Below are 23,338 nucleotides of genomic sequence, written 5' to 3'. Positions count from 1 at the left end.
TAAATATGATAGGCAGGCATAAGAACATTTGTTATGGTTTGCTGTTCTCTGGTTGATTACCTGTCTGCATGTGTCGCCATTCTGACTGTGCTGTGTGGCACTTATAGGTGCAGTATGTGGCCGCGATAGGCCCAGGCCCATCAATCCCGGAGTCGAGAGGAGACTCTGCAGCTCTGCTATTAGGTCATGCTGTTCCTGCAGCTTATCACTCTGAAAAGGATGGAAGTCAATTACAACCCCAATTCCAATGAATGAATCAATCAATCAATCAACATTTATTTCTAGAGTGCTTTACAGCACCGACTGGTGTCCAAAGTGCTTAACATTAAAAACACAAATTCACAAAATAAAACACATATATAATAAAATTTTAAAACAGCACATAAAAACAGAACATGTCACCTCTCCACTAGGTGTTAAAAGCCAGTTTAATTAAATAAGTCTTCAACTTAGATTTAAAAAGTGCTACGTCAGGAATAGTACGTAATTCAAGAGGTAGCTTGTTCCACAGTCTGGGGCCAGCTACCACAAAAGCATGATCACCCCAGCGTTGGTATTTTGTCCTCGGAACATCTAAGTAAAGTTGGTCAGATGCCCGGAATGTACTACTGTAAGTGCGTAAAGTTAAAATTTCAGACAAGTAGGGAGGTGCAAGGCCATAAATAGCTTTAAAATCAAACATTAAAATCTTAAAATCAATTCTAAATCAAACTGGAAGCCAGTGGAGTGAGTACAGGACACTCGTAATATGCTCACGTCTAAAAGTGTTTGTTAAAAGACGAGCAGCAGCATTCAGTACCTATTGGAGACGTGCAAGAGAAGACTGATTAATGCCAGAATAAAGTGCATTACAATAATCAAGTCTGGAGCTAATGAAAGCATGAATGGCTGTCTCAAGATCACGTCTACTGAGGAAATGTTTTATTTTAGTCAAAAGACAAAGCTGGAAAAAACTTGCTTTGACAACAGAGTTTATCTGTTGATCGAACCTCAAACAGCTGTCATATATCATTCCCAAATTCTTGACAGCTGGTTTTACATATTTAGCCAGAGCACCAAAATTTGGTGTTACCACATTCGGTATGCCAGAGCGCTCAAACACCATGATCTCAGTTTTACCATCATTCAGGTAAAGGAAGTTTTGGGAGAGCCACTGCTTTACATAGCAAATACAATTACAACCCCTGGCAATAATTATGGAATCACCGGCCTCAGAGGATGTTCATTCAGTTGTTTAATTTTGTAGAAAAAAAGCAGATCACAGACATGACACAAAACTAAAGTCATTTCAAACGGCAACTTTCTGGCTTTAAGAAAGACTATAAGAAATCAAGAAAAAAAAATTGTGGCAGTCAGTAACGGTTACTTTTTTAGACCAAGCAGAGGGAAAAAAATATGGACTCACTCAATTCTGAGGAAAAAATTATGGAATCACCCTGTAAATTTTCATCCCCAAAACTAACACCTGCATCAAATCAGATCTGCTCGTTAGTCATCATCTAAAAAGGAGTGATCACACCTTGGAGAGCTGTTGCACCAAGTGGACTGACATGAATCATGGCTCCAACACGAGAGATGTCAATTGAAACAAAGGAGAGGATTATCAAACTCCTAAAAGAGGGTAAATCATCACGCAATGTTGCAAAAGATGTTGGTTGTTCACAGTCAGCTGTGTCTAAACTCTGGACCAAATACAAACAATATGGGAAGGTTGTTAAAGGCAAACATACTGGTAGACCAAGGAAGACATCAAAGCGTCAAGACAGAAAACATAAAGCAATATGTCTCAAAAATCGAAAATGCACAACAAAACAAATGAGGAACGAATGGGAGGAAACTGGAGTCAACGTCTGTGACAGAACTGTAAGAAACCGCCTAAAGGAAATGGGATTTACATACAGAAAAGCTAAACGACAGCCATCAACACCTAAATAGAAAAAAAACAAGGTTACAATGGGCTAAGGAAAAGCAATCGTGGACTGTGGATGACTGGATGAAAGTCATAGTCAGTGATGAATCTCGAATCTGCATTGGGCAAGGTGATGATGCTGGAACTTTTGTTTGGTGCCGTTCCAATGAGATTTATAAAGATGACTGCCTGAAGAGAACATGTAAATTTCCACAGTCATTGATGATATGGGGCTGCATGTCAGGTAAAGGTACTGGGGAGATGGCTGTCATTACATCATCAATAAATGCACAAGTTTACGTTGATATTTTGGACACTTTTCTTATCCCATCAATTGAAAGGATGTTTGGAGATGATGAAATCATTTTTCAAGATGATAATGCATCTTGCCATAGAGCAAAAACTGTGAAAACATTCCTTGCAAAAAGACACATAGGGTCAATGTCATGGCCTGCAAATAGTCCGGATCTTAATCCAATTGAAAATCTTTGGTGGAAGTTGAAGAAAATGGTCCATGACAAGGCTCCAACCTGCAAAGCTGATGTGGCAACAGCAATCAGAGAAAGTTGGAGCCAGATTGATGAAGAGTACTGTTTGTCACTCATTAAGTCCATGCCTCAGAGACTGCAAGCTGTTATAAAAGCCAGAGGTGGTGCAACAAAATACTAGTGATGTGTTGGAGCGTTCTATTGTTTTTCATGATTCCATAATTTTTTCCTCAGAATTGAGTGATTCCATATTTTTTTCCCTCTGCTTGGTCTAAAAAAGTAACTGTTACTGACTGCTACAATTTTTTTTCCTGATTTCTTACAGTGTTTTTTAAAGCCAGAAAGTTGCCATTTGAAATGACTTTAGTTTTGTGTCATGTCTGTGATCTGCTTTTTTTTTTACAAAATTAAACAACTGAATGAACATCCTCTGAGGCCGGTGATTCCCTAATTTTTGCCAGGGGTTGTGTGTGTGTGTGTGTGTATATATATATATATATATATATATATATATATATATGTATATATATATACTCAACAAAAATATAAACGCAACACTTTTGGTTTTGCTCCCATTTTGTATGAGAAGAACTCAAAGATCTAAAACTTTTCCCACATACACAATATCACCATTTCTCTCAAATATTGTTCACAAACCAGTCTAAATCTGTGATAGTGAGCACTTCTCCTTTGCTGAGATAATCCATCCCACCTCACAGGTGTGCCATACCAAGATGCTGATTAGACACCATGATTAGTGCACAGGTGTGCCTTAGACTGCCCACAATAAAAGGCCACTCTGAAAGGTGCAGTTTTGTTTTATTGGGAGGGGATACCAGTCAGTATCTGGTGTGACCACCATTTGCCTCATGCAGTGCAACACATCTCCTTCGCATCATCCGTGAAGAGAACACCTCTCCAACGTGCCAAACGGCAGCAAATGTGAGCATTTGCCCACTCAAATCGGTTACGAAGACGAACTGGAGTCAGGTCGAGACCCCGATGAGGACGACGAGCATGCAGATGAGCTTCCCTGAGACAGTTTCTGACAGTTTGTGCAGAAATTCTTTGGTTATGCGGCGGCACAGGAAAAACACCTCCGTGTTGATAACCATTTGTTAAAATCCAGTTGGCTTTTGATGGCTTTCAGTGGAGTGAGTATATGAGAAATTGTTTATCAGCTGGAGATGTTCCAACTTGTCCTCAAGGCTTCCAACAGAGGTGTTTTTCCCGTGACGGAGCGTCGCGGCGGCTGCAAGCCGACGCTGCAATCCGCCCGCACGTCTTTCATTAAAAAAATCTCCTTTAACAGTGGAATATCCGGATAAAATGCTGAAACCGACTTCTTCTGAAACTTCTCTGTTCTCTCACGACGTCCTGGATCAACAGAGCCTGAAATGTGGAGGTTTTAAGCTTGAAACAGGCTGATGATGCTGCCTGAGAGCGCTGCGCGACGTCTCGCACCGTGAAAAGTCCTTAAAGCGACAGAATCACCTCAAAATCTCTCATCAGCTGTTAAAATTTTCACTGAAGACCAGCTTAATTTTTCGAACCATGTCCACTTCGATGTGTCTCACAGGTTTAGAAAAATTTTGATCAAACAAAGCGCCAGTCTCTCAGCAACTTCTCAGACAAAGGAATTCCGACGAGGGGCTGGACGACTCCTCCGACAAGGAGTGCTCACAGGCGAATGACGTCACCGACAGGCGTGGAAAAACTCACGCATGCGCACGAGGGTTCAAGCATGTCTGACGTAAAAACATATGAATGAAATCCATATAGTTTTTGAAAAAAATAAAAAGGACCTATACTTTACGGACAGACCTCGTATATATATATATATATATATATTTTTATTTTTTTTTCAAAGAATTCACAGTCTTTTTTTAACAGTATGATCAAAATTTACCTCATCTGCAAACAGATTAGACCCATGTGGGTTAAAGTAGACCTGCATTGAAATAAATGTGGTCAGATTTCAGAAAGAAATAGCTGATATGTATTTATAAGACCCTTGTGAATGCAGTCTGTAAGCCCAAATTTGTAATTCAGCGGAGAAATCTTCGTTTAAAAATGACAAATTTGCAGCTAAAATTTAGTCCTCTGTGAAAACAGTTTGTACAGCCGTATCATTTCCATGACGTCAGGGACAAGACGACGTGCTCCCGCCTTCAGTCCGATCCCGCATTGAAATTGATTTTATCTGTTAGTAATGTTACTTATACACGTCCTGGTTTCAACATCCAAAAGTAAGCTGCAATGAATGTGAGATACAGATCTGTGTGCTCAGATCAGCAACGACATCGACAGCGGGCGCCGTTCTTCCTCTCCCTCTCTGCCTCCGCTGTGCTTATTAAGTCTGCGGGCTCGTTAACGAGCTCGTTAACCGCCGACACGGGCCACTCACCACCCGTGTCTGCTTTGCAGCCGGTTTTGTGCCAGATTCAGCGCACAACAACGGCATCACCTGTCTACTAAATGGAGCTGCTGCACACTTGGCACAAGTCCTGAGATTACGCTCGCAGTTTTAATGCGAAGCGGCCAGTACACCTGTTGCTGCAAGGACAGACTTCTTGCGGCAAAATTCACAGCACCGCACGTCTTGGCAATCAGAGCCCCAGAGCTCCATGGACGCTGAGAGAGGTTTATATATTTTTAATGACTGGGATTCTTTGCGGGTCTTGCCTCCATATCCCGCGATGGTGCCGGAGGCAAAAGACAGTAGATTTTCATTGCGACACCACTCAATCAAACGGGCGTATGAAAAAATCCCCCAAAATAATTTTCAAGCACAAATAAAAGAAATGTGTACTCACCAAACGTGCCGCAAGACAATATGAAGTTTTAAAAAAAGTAGATCCTTCCGTATAAGACAAGAAAAAGGTGCAGATGCAAACTGACGTAAATCCACAAATTATAACTGGCGCAATGCATGCTGGGAGAGGGTCTTGTCCGTGACGTCTCGGCAGCGTCCATGATGAGAGGGACAATTTGCGGAGGGCTAAATGTTAGCTGTAAATTTGTCATTTTCAAATGTCATTTTCTCTGTTGAATGACAGATCTGGGCTTGTAGATTTACTTTACTACATTCAGAAGGATCTCATGTGTAAATGTAAGTCATTTTTTTGTTCAAAAAAATCTGACTGCATTTTTTTCAATGCAGGTCTCCTTTAAAGGAGACCTGCATTGAAAAATCTACATTTGAAAATGACAAATTTACAGCTAACATTTAGCCCTCCGCAAATTGTTACTTACTTTTGAATGTTGAAACCAGGACGTGTATAAGTAACATTACTAACAGATAAAATCAATTTCAATGTGGGATCGGACTGAAGGCGGGAGCGCGTCGTCTTGTCCCTGACGTCATGGACATGATACGGCTGTACAAACTGTTTTCACAGAGGGCTAAATTTTAGCTGCAAATTTGTCATTTTTAAACGAAGATTTCTCCGCTGAATTACAAATTTGGGCTTACAGATTTACTTTACTGCATTCACAAGGGTCTTATAAATACATATTAGCTATTTCTTTCTGAAATCTGACCACATTTATTTCAATGCAAGTCTACTTTAAAAAAAATCATACATTGTATACATACTGGACAAAGCCTGTGTGACATCAGCCATTGGTATTCAACAGAGACCTGGAACAGGTGATATGAAGCCAATTGCCATGTTCACAGCAGCTGAATGATGAACGTATTAATGTAAAAAAGGGTGGAACATGGGTGTCTCTGTGAACAGTGCATCCAGAAAGTATTTACAGCACTTCACTTTTTCCACATTTTATGTTGCAGCCTTATTCCAAAATAGATGAAATTCTTTTCTTTCGCTCAAATCTCTACACACAATACCCCATAAGGACAATGTGAAAAAGTTTTTTTTTTATTTTTGCAAATTTATTTAAAAATTAAAAAAACTAAGAAATCACAAGTGCATACCCTTTACTCAATACTTTGTTGATCCAACTTTTCCAGCCTCAAGTCTTCTTGAATATGATGCCACAAACTTGGCGCACTTATCTTTGGGCAGTTTTGCCTATTCCTCTTTGCAGCACCTCTCAAACTCATCAGGTTGGGTGACGACTGTCAGTGCACAGCCATTTTCAGATCACTCCAGAGATGTTCAATCATGACGTTATCTGCAATAACTGTGAATACACCTTTTGTCTCTGTCCATCATCTTTCATGATGAAAGACGCCTGAACATGAGTATTAAGCCGCGTTCACACCGGGCGCGACGTGAGTGACAGCAGCGGCAGGTTGCCATGTAATCCGTACGGAAGGACGTGTTGTGGCGTCAAGCCACGCAGCGTGACGCGATGGATGCGAATGAAGCAACGCAAGTGAAGCAATTTTGAGCGATTGGCGTGTTTGTGGCGCGATATTGCTTTTGCATCACGTCGCGTCGGCCTCCTCCCCAAGTTGAAAAATCTGAACTTTTTCGTCTTGTCGCACCACGATGACCAATCAGGGACTGAATATGTAGTGACGTGGAGATGTCTGGAGTGTGACTGAGTTGGATGTGAACATGTCCTGTCTCTGGTAGCCAGCCTGTGAGCAGGCCTTATGTCCCTTTTGTCCTTTATTTCACAATTATGACAGAGTTTTTGGAGCGAGCAGCAGCCCCGCAGCAGGGGGAGCAGAGTATTTTTTTTTCTTTCTCACGTGCACGCGCGAGCGAATCCTCCGTGAAGATTATTTTATTAATTAACAACACAGATGTATAATAAAGCAAATGGTGACTGGTTTCTAAACACAATTATGACAGAGATTTTTGGGGGAAGAGCGAGGAGCAGCCCCACAGCAAGCAGCGGGTTTTTTTTTTTTTATGTGCGCGCGCGAGCAAATCGTCCGTGAAGATTATTTTATTAATTAACTACACAGATGTATCATAAAACAAATGGTGACTGGTTTCTAAACACAATTATGACAGAGTTTTTTGGGGAAGAGCGAGGAGCAGCCCCACAGCAGGGGGAGCGGAGTTTTTTTTATTATTATTTTTTTTTTTTTTTATTGTTTACATGTGTGCGCATGAATGGGACAGGAGGTCCTCAAATGGGGTCCTAGAGAGGTGGAAGGACTGTCATCCAGACGCAGCTCCTGCAGCAAATAATGATACTACCCAAATTGGGAACGTCTCATGACCTTTGTCAGCTTTCCACAACAACTCGCTCCATGTGATCAAGGTCCATCATGTTAACTTGACTGACAACCGGAGCCGGCGAGCGGAATGGAAGCTCCTCCTATTTGATGACGCACTGGGGCGAATTTTCGCAGCGAAAGCAGAGCGACACACCAGGTGATGGTGGCGCGTCCGTCGCCACGCGACCAATGTGAATTTGTGGCGTCTAGTCAAGCCCGGTGTGAACGCAGCATTAGAGTCCGAGCCACCTAACCTGAGTTTGGGTGTTTTGGCGACTGTGCAGTGGTTCCCCTAATGGCTTACTTTGTTATGGACATTAAAATTTATGAGCCGCATATTTTCTCAGTAATCGTACATTAAGTGAACCTAATGGGTGAAGCTACCTACAACAGCCAGAAGTGCTTATACTGTCAGCATACAGCATTAAGTCCGACTCAGTGTGTCTACTGCAATAGAAACATCTGATCCGTTCGGACGTTTCACCATACAACAAACCATATCATTCCACGTGTTTGTAATAAAATACTCCAAACAAGCAAATAGAGCTTCTGAGTGAAGCACTGTGTGGAGTCTGAGCAAAGAGAAGGGGATACACTGGGCTCAACCACTGTCACTCAAAGCAACCACGCCCCCAAATTTACAGAACTTTATTTCTTAAAAACACCTTAAACTAAGAAGTTAGAAATAAATATCACATGGTCTCAGGATGCAACTTGGTTAAAATACAGCAACAAGATGCTGCAACACACTTTCTATGATGACATTATAGATGACGTGAGCGTTTTAAACCCTCTAATGGCATGCTTTGAAATAATGTTAATCTGATGCATTGTCCTTTGTTTTGAACATCTGTGTCTAAATTCACATCTCTGCTGTTTACAAGTTTATGTTTATGTCCAGGGTGTCCACAAACACTATGGATTCACACAAAACACTTATCAGATAAAAATCACAAAAACACTTTACAAAAAACCAGTAAAATTAAAATAATTTATCATACCAAACTATAAAAACACACTAAAAATAGAAAACAACAGAAAAATAAGTCTAGCTAAAAGCTTCTCTGTGTAAAAGTGTCTTTACCTGCTTTTTAAAAGTCAATGTTAGTAAGATAATGCCTGCGTTTGGCTTGGCTGCTGCTTCAGCTCGTTGTCAGTTCATACTGTTGGCCCTTGCCGTTTTCATTATATTTATACAGAATGTTAGTCTTATTCAACTACTTGACTTGATAAATATATCGAGTACAATATTCTGCTATGAAAATACTCAACATTTACAGTCTTAACTTTCATTACATCTGACCTGTTGCTTATATTGCTCCATTGCATCCTCCAGGGCTGCCAAAAAGTCTGTGTTCTCCTTCTCCAAGCGCCGGATCTGGACTTGAAGCTGAACAACACTATCCTCTTTTTGGTCATCTTTTTCACTTTCATGATCATGGCTCCACCTCTCCTCCCCAACATCCCGATCCTGTGTGACAAACAACATTAACTGTAGTGTATTCATAAATGCCTAAAAGCACTGTAATCACACAATACTGAAGTAATGCCTGGTTCATAAGGCAAAATAATTATGCCAATTTCTGACCCGATCTTCCCCTTCCGACAATCTTAAGGACGCCCAACTATCGTGATGTCCCTGAGAATAATCTTATCAGATATTCCTGCTGTGTGGTGTGTTAAGGGCACTCTAGTCTGCATGGAAGGACATTGGGACAGCTCAGACCTCAAATCATGAATACTCAACATGTTGGATTGTCTTAGCCTGATATTGCAGCGTGTGGGCTGCCCTACCACAAACGAGCACACAGCCTGTTTAATGTGACATGTAACCAATCAGAAAGCGAGGTGACGGACACAAGGAGGGGAATCCAAAATCAAAACAGCTGTCATGGCACACCAGAAAGTCTGGTGGTCATGCTGTCTCCACTCCTTTAAATGCCTTTTCTTTCTGTGTAACTTTTTTCTCAGAAATAGTCCACAACTATTGTCAATGCTTCTTCCTCATCCAGCATGTTTGTTTACTTTGAAGTCACCTTTAATCTCGAGAGGTTTTGTGAGATTTCCCGTCTGACCTGGTAATGTTTGCGCGTGAAATCTGTTCGTATGTGGTGTGTTGTCTTTACCATGTGGCTGCCCACCACACACTGTATGACTAAAATTGTTATATCTATGATTTTTTTATCACCATGTGTGTGGTCTCTCAGGTATTGAAAACCTACCGACAATTTTAAAATCTTGCCATGTAAACCAGGCATAACACTCTGAGAAAGAGAAGCAGAAGCAGGCTGGTTCCTTACAGCTCGTTCCCTCTTTAATGCAACACTGTCCTCGGTGGAGCTGTTGTCGATACCGCTGTCTGGTCCTGAGGCAGTGCTCAGCCCACTCCGTTCCTCCTCCACTGAACATAGCCACTCTTTCACTCTGATTGACTGTTCTGTGGTCAGTGAGTCTTCACTCTGCAGCTCCCGCAGCAACCTGTGACAACAAATATCACAGGCAGATTACTAATTAATAACGCTTGTAATAACTACTCCTCTCACAGAAAACACAAACTGAAGATGCAAAGGACTATGGTCCTGGATGATGACACCACTAAAATTGTGTCTTATTGTGACAACAGCTTCAGAAGTGTGTAAAACTAGGACAGTAGTAGGAGCAGCGAAACAGGTCAGCTGTGCTTTGGTATATACGTACATACACAACCAGACATCAGTGTAGACCATTTTTTGTTTCAAGTACTCAAATGACTACCAGGACATTTAGGTTTGTATTTGCAATGTATATACATTGTTATTATGTGGTGCGATACTACGCATGCTCTGACTGACTGATTACCCGTCGGATATTTTCCCATATCAGACCGGTTACCATGACAATCGGTCTGCAACGTGTATTATCGTTACAACCCAGGAAGCTGAAAACACGATTACAAAAACCAAGTCAGACATGAATGTACTTCATAAATAGCAGAACAGCATCGGAAAAAACACAGATTGAAAGCTTAAATGGTAATTGGTAAATGGACTGCATTTATATAGCGCTTTTCCATCTGCATCAGATGCTCAAAGCACTTTACAATTATGCCTCACATTCACCCCGATGTCAGGGTGCTGCCATACAAGGCGCTCACTACACACCGGGAGCAATAGGGGATTAAAGGCCTTACCCAAGGGTCCTTAGTGATTTTCCAGTCAGGTGAGGATTTGAACCCATGATCTTCTGGACTCAAGCCCAACACCTTAACCACTAGACCATCACCTCCCCTTAAAGCTTACCAGCTAATGACCAGACCATCTGTTAACCAAGTGGAGGTGAAGAAAGTGAACGACCCCAACACCATCAGCAGCATATTTGGGTGATACTGTAGGTTTGCGTGTTTATATATAAAATAGCCATATAATAAACAAATTATTAACCTCGCTTGTTCGGTCTGGATGGGGAGATCAGACCACACTGTCAACACATCGGTCTGATATTTTCCCATATAGACCTCTCGCTCAGTTAATAATCCCTTAATATACACTGTCATCAAATTAATAATTTTTCCTCAATTTTTATTTGCCATACCTACTGAAACAGTACACAAGTGCTGTCTAATGTCAAGCCAGTATAACTAAACATATACACAGTTAAAAAAAAACTTTGCTATCATTTCTACACACCATTGGGCTCAATTATTATGGTGTGCTATTAAATCAATCAGAGATGAAAATCAAAATAGTTCACAGGGATGAAGTTGTTTCTTACAGCATATCCAGAAAGTATTCACAGCACTTTCTACATTTTTTATGTTACAGCCTTATTCCAAAATAGACAAAATTCATTTTTTTCCTTAAGGTTCTACACACAATACCCCATAATGACAATGTGAAAGAGTTTTTTTTTTTTTGCAAATGTATTACAAATAAAAAAGCTAAGAAATCACATGTACATATGTATTCACAACCTTTGTCAAGAAGATCAAAATTGAGCTCAGATGCATCCTGTTTCCACTGATCATCCTTGAGATGTTTCTACAGCTTAACTGAAGTCCACCTGGGGTAAATTCAGTTGACTGGACATGATTTGGAAAGGCGCACAAGTGTCTACATATAAGGTCCCACAGTTGACAGTAAACGTCAGAGCACAAACCACGCATGAAGTCAAAGAAATTGTCCGTAGACCTCAGAGACAGGATTGTCTCCAGACACAAATCTGGGGAAGGGTACAGAAACATTTCTGCTGCTCTGAAGGTCCCAATAAGCAAAGTGACCTCCAATATCCAGAAATGGACGAAGTACAGATCCACCAGGACTCTTCCTAGAGCTGGTCACCTGTCTAAACTGAGCAACTGAGGGAAGAAGGGCCTTAGTCAGGGAGGGTAACATTAGGAATCTACAGCAGGCCACGGAGCAGGTGATTAGAGACCCTGCAAGGCTTATGACAAATGTGGGTGTGGAATCCATTAGCTTAGCGGGGAATTTAGTGCAGAAAATCCACTATGGTGTTAGTGCAGTTTATTTTCCAGGGAGGGAATTTCAACAAGTTGACCTGCTTCCGTAGTCGTGTCCATAAAAATCATAGAGGGATATGCTTTCCAAACTTAATATCCATTACTATACTGGATGATGTTGAAATTGAGGATGGCCCAGTGGTTGTTCCAGCAATAGCAAAGATTTCATGTCTGCTACCTATAACGCGTGTGGAATGTCTTAAACCTAAACCTACTTCTAGGCATCTTATATATGCCACTCTGGAACCACCCCTAAACCCATTCAACTCATTAACATAAGATCAATGTCCTCAAAATCATTGTTGATCAATGATCTAATTACTGATCATCACTTAGATATGATTGGGCTATGTGAAACCTGGCTTAAACCTACAGCTTTCCTCCCCTTAAATGTGGCCTGCCCACCAGCATATACATTTAGTCACGTTCCTCGTGATGCGAAGCAAGGTGGGGGTGTTGCTCTTATTTATAAATCTAGGTTTAGCTTATTAGCTGTTGAGGGTTACAAATATCACTCCTTTGAGCATCTGATTCTCCGCTCTGCTCAGGATATTACACATTGCCAAGTTCAGAAGAATAAAAATCAGTCGTATTACTTTGTCACTGTATATAGGCCTCCTGGCCCATATTCTGAATTTTTAGATGAATTTGGTGCGTTCATCTCTAACTTGTCAACTAGTGTAGATAACATTCTGATCATTGGTGACTTTAACATTCATATAAATAAGCCTTCTGATCCCCTCTGCAAATCATTCATGGAAATTGTGGATGCACTAGGATTTCGGCAATGCATTCGGGATTCGACGCACATTAGTGGAAATACCCTGGATCTGGTTCTCGCACATGGTATTGCTGTCACAAATATTGACATCATGCCTCTTACATCAGTGGTGTCTGATCACTCACTCATTAAGTTTACAGTTTCGCTGCCGTGTTTAGTGGAACAACAACCTTATATATCATTACGGCGATGCATCAACTCCTCAACTAAGACTGAACTCGAAGCTAGACTGCCTGATGTCTTAGCTTCACATATGACAAATATCCAGTCAGTAGACAGACTTGTGGATAGTTTAAACTCAGTGCTCAAAACTACACTCAACATGATTGCACCACCTGTGTTAAAACCGCGCTCCCCCAAATCACAGTCACCTTGGTTCAATGATTATCTGCGTGACCTCAAGCATAAAGCAAGAGGTCTAGAACGGAAATGGCGTCGTTTAAAATTAGACGTATTTCATCCTGCGTGGCGTGATGCTATCTTAGACTATAAGCATACATTACTGGCTACAAAGCGGACTTACTACTCTGATCTGATCAACAAAAACAAGCATAACTCAAAGTTCTTGTTCGACACAGTGGCAACACTTTTGCATGGACAACCATCTGTAGTTCGATCTCCTTTTACAGCACAAGATTTCCTGGATTACTTTGGGAAGAAAATAGAAGACATCAAGTTAAACATATCCCGGCATGCCTTAATCCAGCCACTACACCCTGCTATTGATGTGGGCGCCACTACTGAGGTATTACCTAGATTTACAGAATTTGACAGTATCTCACTAGGCATGCTGACAAAACTCGTAATGTCAACAAAAAGCACGTTTAAGGACCTGTGGCCCACTCTTGGGCCGACTGTGCTGGAAATTATTAATCTTTCTTTAACTTCTGGATCTGTTCCTAAATGTTTCAAATCTGCAGTGATTAAACCATTACTTAAGAAACCTAATCTTGACCCTAGTGTATTGACAAACTATCAGCCGATATCAAATCTATCATTTTTCTCTAAAATTCTGGAAAAAGTGGTGTCACGGAAGCTTGTAGACTATCTTACTGAGAATAATCTCTTTGAGCCACTGCAGTCTGCTTTTAGAAAATATCATTCAACAGAGACGGCTCTCACTAAAGTGGTGAATGATCTTCTGCTTACAATGGATTCGGACACCACTACGGTTCTGCTGCTGTTAGATCTCAGTGCTGCATCTGATACAGTGGATCATCATATTCTACTTGATAGGCTGGAAAATCACTTTGGGATTACTGGGAGTGCCCTTGCATGGCTGACGTCATACTTGACCAGTCGTTCTCACTGTGTTTTGTACAGTAACACTACCTCTAACCTTAGTGACATGAAATTTGGGGTTCCACAGGGGTCTGTCTTAGGCCCCCTGCTTTTCTCCCTTTATATAGCACCCCTTGGGCACATATTGCGGCGTTTTGGGATTACCTTTCACTGCTATGCAGATGATACTCAGTTATACATGCCGATAACGGCTGGTAATCTCGTTCACATAAAATCCTTAGAAGATTGCCTTGCATCAGTGAGAAGTTGGATGTCTAGAAACTTCCTACTTTTAAACTCTGATAAGACTGAAATGATGGTTCTTCGTCCAGTAAGACATTGGCATCAATTTGACCAGTTAACGCTCAGCCTCAGCTAGTGTGTCATACATCACACTGACAAAGTGAGGAACCCTGGGGTAATTTTTTATCCTTCATTGTCCTTTGGCCTCCACATTAGAAATATTACTAGGACTGCTTTCTTCCACCTGCAAAATATAGCTAAGATTCATCCCATCCTATCTATGACTGATGCTGAGACCCTGATCCATGCATTTATCTCTTCTAGATTGGACTACTGCAATGTTCTATTTTCTGGTTTACCGCAGTCTAGCATTAGGGGTCTCCAATTGGTTCAAAATGCTGCAGCCAGACTTTTGACACGAAGCAGAAAGTTCGACCACATTACACCCATTTTAGCATCCCTTCACTGGCTTCCTGTCCCAGGGAGATCAGATTTTAAGGTTCTGCTACTAACCTATAAATTTATTCATGGACTGGCACCTCCCTACCTAGCTGACCTAATTAAACCTGATGTACCGGCCCGGGCTTTACGTTCTCAGGGTGCAGGACTACTTTGTGTCCCTAAGGTGATTAAGAAGTCTGCGGGTCACAGAGCTTTCTCTTATCATGCCCCTGTTCTGTGGAATGATCTCCCTGCATCAATAAAACAGTCAGATTCTGTGGAGACTTTCAAGTCCAGACTTAAGACGCACTTATTTTCCCTTTCATATGGCTAGCATACTGGTACAGTTTTGTTTTACACTTTTTACTCTTTTAATTAATTTACTAGTAAATGGAGCGGGCCGCGGCCTCAACTTTACCTAAATTCTGGGTCTTTTAGTGAAGTTTAAGGCTAGTGGCCGGTGATCACCTTAGTATTTCTCTGTTTTTCTTGTTGTTTAATGCTGGCAAATTATACAGTATTTTTTGTCTTTCTGATGCCTGATTCTGATTTTCTCTCTGTTTAAGGTGCAGCTCCATCCAGAGATGGGAGTTGTATTCGTGTTGGCGATCCTCCTGTCCTGTGTGCCAATAGCATTTCTTGTATATTTGTCCGTGAATTGTTCTGTGTATTATTCTGTAATTTATGTTTGTAGCATGGCCCAAGCAGAGGGTCACCCCTTTGAGTCTGGTCTGCTTGAGGTTTCTTCCTCAGAGGGAGTTTTTCCTTACCACTGTTGCTCTGGGGGTTGGTAAGGTTAGACCTTACCTGTGTGAAGCGCTTTGAGGCTGATTTGATTTGGCGCTATATAAATGAAAATAAATAGAAAATTAAAATTGAAATTGAGGTGACCAAGAACCTGATGGTCACTCTGTCAGAGCTCCAGCATTCCTCTGAGGAGAGAGAACCTTCCAGAAGAACAACCATCTCTGCAGCAATTCAACAATAAGGCCTATATGAATGTTATTGTGGCCTTGTCCTTTGTTTGTTTACTGTTAATGTATTTATTGAAATAAAGTTTTGGAAAAAAACAAAACATGGGAGAGACAAAAAAAAGTGAGTAAAAACACTATAATATTTAGAACTACAAATAAACTTGATTCTTGGTTTGTTTTATTTTGCCATTAAAATGGACCATCGCTTCTCAAAATAAAATAACTTCTCAAGGCCAGGGCTTCTCAAAGTCTGGAGACTAATTAGTCACAGCGCAGGAAACGAGGTAAAGGTTGACTGAGTCCGAGTCAAGCTTACTATTCAATGCGGGAAAAGCTGCGGGGCATCGCGTGTGTGTGTTTGAACAGAGAATTGTCGATATCCCTCCGCTCAGTGCTTTGCAATAGGGCTCTGCGGCTTTGCAGCTGCAGCGGAGGTGGGCAGACCCAGTGCTGCTCGGTGTGAACAGAGACTACATCAATACGTGCTTTCACTTTTGAGTTGCCAAACACCAGAAAAGTCTCCAATGACACCAGGAAAAATAGCTAGATTTGTTGCTAGTCGCTTTTGAGAAAATAAGTCGTCAAGAGGGTTTGGAAAGTACCCAGATTTAGTGAGAAAGTCACCAAGTTAGCAACACTGGTTATGCACATGCTCTATGGTCTTCTTCCCCGTTTTTTTTTTTTTTTTTTTTTGGGGAGCATTACAGGCCTGCCGTATGTACTATGCCATTAAACATAACCTCGAGGGAAAAATTTTGCCTCAAACATTTTTGTAACCAAATTATTCGAGTTACTTGATTCATCGTTTCAGCCCTACTTCAAAGAATCCTTGGGTACCACTGGAATGACTTTGTATCAAACAATCAGTAACTAAGAGAGATTAAGATGAGGAATATCATGCATTGTGAGGGAGCATCAGCTTCAACATTTTTGCCATGTGGCCTTTTTCTCTGTGCATGATTCCGTGCTCAAATAAAGCACACATTACTACAGCTTCCATATGCTCTCATCTTTTTCCCCCTTATTTGTCAAGCTATTGCAGAAGGTTCAAAAAAGCATCACTGTTTTTTATTTTGCTTTGTTGACCACGACGTGTGTTTCTGAATCCAGCAGGCTTTTTTGTCTCATTTGTTTTCTCCATGTGCCAGTATTATAATATTACCTAATTATAAAATCATTCAGTAGAATCATCAATTAGGGTAATAAGTTATAGTTTGGGATCATATAGCACCCCGAACCCCAGATTAAATGAACCAGATATTTTTGTGTGTGGTTTTTTTGAGTGTGCTTTACCTGTAAGCAGTGTCTGTGCAGGTTCTGTAGTGGGAACTTTGAGCTTGCAGTCTGCTGATTTCTGCCTCTCCTAGTCGAGGTCGTCTGTTTGGGTCAGCATGAGCAATGATACGGGTCTCAGAACGCTGACGGTTTTCAAGGGCTTTGCGTAGGGCCTTTATTTGTTGCTCCAGCCCTTCCACCCGATCTGGCTCACGCCTGCAATTAACGATAGCCCGATTCTGAATATTTCGAGCTCTTGTGGCATAGTTTAGTGTATTCAGACTTTCGTCAAAGTCAGAAGAAGATGGGCTAACACAGGCAACCATCAGTGTTTTGGAGTTTCCTCCCAAAGAGTCTTTCAGGATCCTAGTGGAAAATTACAAATAGTAAATACAATTCATATTTGTGTACAAAAGGTCTGATAGAATGATAACCTTGAGTAAGTTTTACCTTGTAATTTTTGAGTCTCTGTAGGGGATGTGAGAGCCTTTTCTCTTGGGGTCCCCCAATGCCCCTATAACATTTCCCAGGGCCAGTAGACCACTGTTAATCTGGATACTCTCCTTCAGTCTCTCCCCAGTGTTTCCTGTTCTCAAGATGCGTTCTGACCCAGCCAGGTCAACAAAGTGAAACTTGGAAGACAACATCTGTGGTCCAGCTGAAGTGGCAGTTCCATAAAGACGTGAGCTTCCTCGCCGTTGGTCCATGTGCATGGTAAAAATGGTGTGTGACCGGCTGGAGTTTGGATTAATTTGAGTTGCACCGGTGTGCCTGGCTGTGTTTCCCGACTCCAGTAAACTCAATACCTCATCAAAACCTTCCACTTCACACTCTTTTATACCACACAAAACTTGGAGGGGGGAAAAAAATCAAACACAAACAAGGATTAAATGCAAAAAAGTTCATACACAAACATTCCAAAATGTCCACAGGTTATACCCCGTTTGCTCGTCAGAGGGACCATGGCTCTCCATGCGAAATTGTGCCTGAAGAGGGGGGTGGGCCGATGCACGAGCACTGAATACTAATACATCGGAATACCAATTTCAATAACATTTCATCACAAATAAAAAATGTATCACAAATAACTCCACCTGAATGTGTCCATTTTTTTGTCCTTTTCTCATTCATTGAATATGTTGGTTGTAACTTAATTTAATTTCAGGTGGGCGTTTAACCAACTTTCTTCAAAAAAGAGGGTGGGCTAATGCTTGGCCCTGGGCCCTCTGATGGGCAAATACGATATATGCAAACACAGGCTAAAAAAACAGCCCAGTCCATACCAATGTTGCCCTTATCCTCTCGGATGTGGATGTCCTTACTGGCAGTCTCCATCTCGAGTAAGTCCTTGAACTCCTCTTTGTAGACCTCCAGATAGGAGACTCGGACTGAGAAATCTGTAAGGTCATTCTCATCCAGCAACCTGAAGATATTTGCAACAGCTCTGGGGATGATACCTTGCTCCTCATCTCTAAAGGAAGCTATAAACAATAAATAAATAATCACATAAGCTTGCCCAACATGCAAAGTGGATGAGTGCTGGCAATGATGTTGTGACAGTGCAGTGCAGGCATGTAGACATCTGTACTTTCACGGCTGTGCGCTACTGTGTGTGAACTGTAAAGTTTGCATGTGCCAACACTGTTTCACACAAATACATTTACATATAGTTAAAATTGCAATGATTTCATGATGGAGACTCCCACCCTGCCTGACTGCACATAAAATTTTGTAAATTTTGTAAATTTACAAAACATTATTAGCATCTTCAGCAGACTATTTCAGAGCCCAGTTATTTTTACAGAAATGTAAAGTTGTAACAGCTCAGCCCATTCATACATGTGATAAATATTTTGACCAACCATGTGTCTAGTAGCTGATAAAACACAAGAAACGGACAGAGGCTAAAGGTGTATTCACAGTTATTACAGATAACATATTTCAATCAATCAATCAATCAATTTTTTTTATATAGCGCCAAATCACAACAAACAGTTGCCCCAAGGCGCTTTATATTGTAAGGCAAGGCCATACAATAATTATGTAAAACCCCAACGGTCAAAACGACCCCCTGTGAGCAAGCACTTGGCTACAGTGGGAAGGAAAAACTCCCTTTTAACAAGAAGAAACCTCCAGCAGAACCAGGCTCAGGGAGGGGCAGTCTTCTGCTGGGACTGGTTGGGGCTGAGGGAGAGAACCAGGAAAAAGACATGCTGTGGAGGGGAGCAGAGATCGATCACTAATGATTAAATGCAGAGTGGTGCATACAGAGCAAAAAGAGAAAGAAACAGTGCATCATGGGAACCCCCCAGCAGTCTACGTCTATAGCAGCATAACTAAGGGATGGTTCAGGGTCACCTGATCCAGCCCTAACTATAAGCTTTAGCAAAAAGGAAAGTTTTAAGCCTAATCTTAAAAGTAGATTTGTGTATTTGTGTGTGACTCCTCAATAACTGCATTTTCAGTGATTGTGGCTACGACTCAGTTTAGAGGTTGTATCCTTCTAAGGCCGCATATATCATAGTGGCGCGACTTGGCTCTCCCATTTTGAAAGCTCCTCAAAATGTGTCCGATGAATGCAGCCTCCTTCCCCCCAAAAAACAAAGGATGCAACAGGTGTTCCTTTGCAGCTCAAACAATCCCAAGAGTCATTGCACATTTTTTTATTTTCCCAAGACAAAATGGTTGGTAAATAAAAAATATATATAATTTTAGGTTACATACGGAAATTGGACATTAGTAAAATTTATAAATATAAGTACTGAAATCTCATTAATATGGCTTACGCACACTATGCTAGCTTGCCAAGTGAAGCTGTCATGGTTGATAGGCAGCAGTGATGGGGCAGGAAAAGCTCAAATTTAAAATGCTCCGTGGGCTAGACCATCTCATTTCAGAATGGCTTGTCTGGCCTCCGCGGTCTTGGAAGGCCAGATCATCTGAAGATGCAGCCGGTTTCTCACAGAGGCTAGCAACACTGTTTACTATGTAGGATTGGCATATTGTTGAACTTTGGTGTCTAACAATGCTGGCCTGTGTTAGTGCCAACAGTAAATGTAGGAGAGCAACAATACTGATAATTGATGAAAAATCCAAAACATGTCAGAATTTTCATGATTTCACAAACACAAAGAAGCATCAATTTTGAAAACAAAAAATTACATATTTGTGAGCAAGCTCATTTGATGATACCTCCCGCTCTGCCGTATTAGTTGCTGGCATGTTGTGGAATATCTAATCAATGTCTAATAATCCGTCAATGTCTAATAATGTTATGAAGTAGCCTTGAGCCTTATACCCAAAGACAGTTCTAAAGTGGTAATTTAGTGGTATTTCAGTTCTCCAATTCACTGCAAAGAGGTAAAATAGTTTTTTCTTTATACTGTGAGCACAGCCGAACCAGGAGGAGGCATGGGAGGTAAGCTGGACAAAAAAGTGAAGTGGATAGTGTCAGCAAAACAAATAAATACCAAAACTACTTACAAATATTAGCCTCTCCGATTGTGTAAGTCTTCCCTGAGCCTGTTTGACCATAGGCAAAGACTGTGGCATTGAACCCCTGGAAGAAAGCATCAACAAGTGGCTGTACAGCCACTTCATAGACCTCCTCCTGACAGCAGGTTTCTTCAAACAGAAAGTCACAATGGAAGTGTCGATCATGTCCCAGGGTAACCCGGCACAGCTCAGAGTCTGCGATAATGCAGCTCTCGTGACAATGCAGACGTTCTTTAGGTAACAGAGGACGTACTCGAACAGCTACTTGCACTGCAGAATAATCTCCTTTCCCACCAGGCACTTTGGGAGACATTTCTGCGACACCAAGAAACGCTTCTGTGGTCCTCTTCTATGATGGCTTCATCTTTGGTCCACTAGAGGGGAAAAGAAATCATCACACAGCTGCAAATTTTTTGAAGGTGGCATAACACGGCCATAAAGAGTTCATTTCTTGACTACCCGAGGACACAGCTTCGTAAATTAAAATTTTAAAATTAGATATACACACACTCATCTTCAACAGCTTATCCAAGATCGGGTCTCGGGGGCTGAAGCCTATCCTAGAAGTTATAGGGTGTGAGGCAGGGTACACCCTGGACAGGATGCCAGTCTGGCGCAGGGCCACATATAGACAAACACATTATATATATATATATATATATATATATATATATATATATATATATATATATATATATATATATTTTATATTTATATATTTATATTTTTTATTCTATAAATTATTATATAAAGTTTTATTTGTTATCTCCTTCTCTGTCCCACTCTACCACAAACCTGTAAAACTGATGATGTAACAGACAAAACTTGCACCACACACAGTCTCTCCAATCATATCCACAGAAGCCTGTAATTCCTTCAGAGTTGCCATGGGTGTCTTGGTGGCTTCTCGCACTGCCCAGTCACTCAGTTTTTCAGAACTGAGCCACGTATTGCTTAAAATGTCCTCTGGTTCCTGGATCCAGAGGATCAAATTTTGCGGATCAAATTCAAAATAATCATATATATTTCTCATCCTGGATCCAGAGGATCAAATTTTGCAGCTCAAATTCAAAATAATCAAATATATCCCTCATTTTCTAGTGAATTATCCATCTGCTCACCAAATTCCATCAACATCTTCTTACATCCTTTTCAGATAAATGTTATGTGCAAAACATCTCACCAAATTTCACTGAAATATGCTCATTACTTTTTGAGTTATCCTGCTAACACCAGCGAAAACATTACTTGGTGGCACAGTTAATAAATCATTTTATTGATTTATTAATTTAGTTTTTCCAATTACTTATGGCCACTGAAAACAGAGAGACTATAAATTAAAAAAACAGATGTAATTCCTAAACAGCGCAAAATAGAAACAACCAAGAATTACTCCAAGGCACTCTCATAACAAAAAAGTTAAAAAGCCTTTATTCTTGACATCCCATCCAAACAGCACCTCAAACAAACAACATTTTGAGTCCAGGAAGCGCTTCTCCGCAGATATTTTAAGGTTAGTGTTACATGCTGAGTTAAAGGCCTTGATGTAAAGCATTTACTGCACATTTTAAGTAGGCAAAATTACAACTGTCACTGCCCAAATAGTTATGGGCCTGACTGTAGCAAGGACACAAAATCATTTACTTTCTTCAAGGACGTTTGACAGTAGCCAACATACTTCAAAGTCTAACTGATTTTTACAAAGCCATGTGGAAATGATTGTAACTATCACATTTACATCTGAGGACCACAAGTTTAATGCTTTCTTGTGTTATCCTCGGCAATTTTTGTTTCATGTAATTTGCATCGGTTACTATTAATGCCAAATGAAATAAATTCATATCACATCGGAAACTTAAATAATCAACGTTTTTGTTGTTGCATTGTGTTTAATCTGGACAAGAGTTTTTGTTTGACAGGCTCAGTGGAAGTCTGTCTGTGATAGTTTTCAAACGATTGGCATTACTATCACGAAATCAGCGTTAACGCTCCACCAGGCTAGTTAGCATCGACACCGTTGTTCTTCAATCACTTTGGCTAATCAGGCTAGCATTCCGAAGGCTGAAGAAACTTTAAACGCTTGTTACATAGTTACTGTGAACGCTTATCAGCAAAAAAGTACACTGTTCATACAAGAAAAATAATAAACTTAAGTCACGCTGGCCTATATTTGTGGGGAAAAAGGTTTCTTGTGCTACAGTTTTAGAAAACTTTTGCTAACGTTAGCAAGATAGCCAACAACGTAACATGAGCATGAAGCTGTGCAGACAACTTCGTAAAGAAGTGCTGCTGTATGTTCCGCTAACAAATCCCGAAGCATAAAAGTCTTGCTTTTGTTCACTGTGTGCTTCATATGCGCTTTATCAACATAAAAAACTTACTTTAAAGTTGCACTGAGAAGTGAAGTTAACATCGGAGAATTTGGAAGATGATAATAAGGGGGCGGGCAGGGGGAGGAGCTTACTCCGTCACTGCAGAAAACATAAATACTGCAAGAATAACTGCTTAATAATCCTAAACCAGTAATTGCACTCTTAGCGTTGTTCTCTCTCTTATTCCAGGCAATCTTCCTACTTTACCTATCCTGACACGGTCCCACCATACCATGGTATGGTATGACTGACCTCCGAAATCAGGATTCATGCAAAACTTAATTTTGCAATTCTGAGTCATAATTCATAACAGGTCAACAGGTTACCGTCTAACTATATTTACATCAAAGCACAGTTCAAAATTTTCTGGAAAACACCCAGCATCAACTGACCATCCAGCAGGTGGCAGACACGTGTGTGTAATAAAGTTGCTTTTTTCAG

The 23,338-nt window shown here is 40.8% G+C and overlaps 1 protein-coding gene across 2 annotated transcripts in view; it reads right to left on the bottom strand.

Moving 5' to 3' along the window:
- The window catches only part of kif7 (kinesin family member 7), a 75,069-nt gene extending 52,099 nt beyond the window's left edge, over positions 1–22,970 (bottom strand). For both annotated transcript variants that reach the window (XM_034189359.1, XM_034189368.1), the window contains exons 1-8: positions 22,907–22,970; positions 20,514–20,899; positions 18,314–18,511; positions 17,481–17,880; positions 17,049–17,396; positions 9,841–10,018; positions 8,844–9,011; positions 61–210 (exon numbers count right to left, since the gene is read on the bottom strand). In XM_034189359.1, coding sequence (XP_034045250.1) covers positions 61–210; positions 8,844–9,011; positions 9,841–10,018; positions 17,049–17,396; positions 17,481–17,880; positions 18,314–18,511; positions 20,514–20,838 — 1,767 coding nt within the window. In that variant the 5' untranslated portion in view covers positions 20,839–20,899; positions 22,907–22,970. The remainder of the gene's footprint in view (positions 1–60; positions 211–8,843; positions 9,012–9,840; positions 10,019–17,048; positions 17,397–17,480; positions 17,881–18,313; positions 18,512–20,513; positions 20,900–22,906) is intronic.
- Positions 22,971–23,338: the final 368 nt, after the last annotated feature.

Source organism: Thalassophryne amazonica, chromosome 2 (genome assembly GCF_902500255.1).
Source record: "Thalassophryne amazonica chromosome 2, fThaAma1.1, whole genome shotgun sequence".
NCBI classification, from domain to species: domain Eukaryota; kingdom Metazoa; phylum Chordata; class Actinopteri; order Batrachoidiformes; family Batrachoididae; genus Thalassophryne; species Thalassophryne amazonica.
Note: the sequence above shows the minus strand (reverse complement) of the source record. Positions and strands in the feature narration are given on the sequence as shown.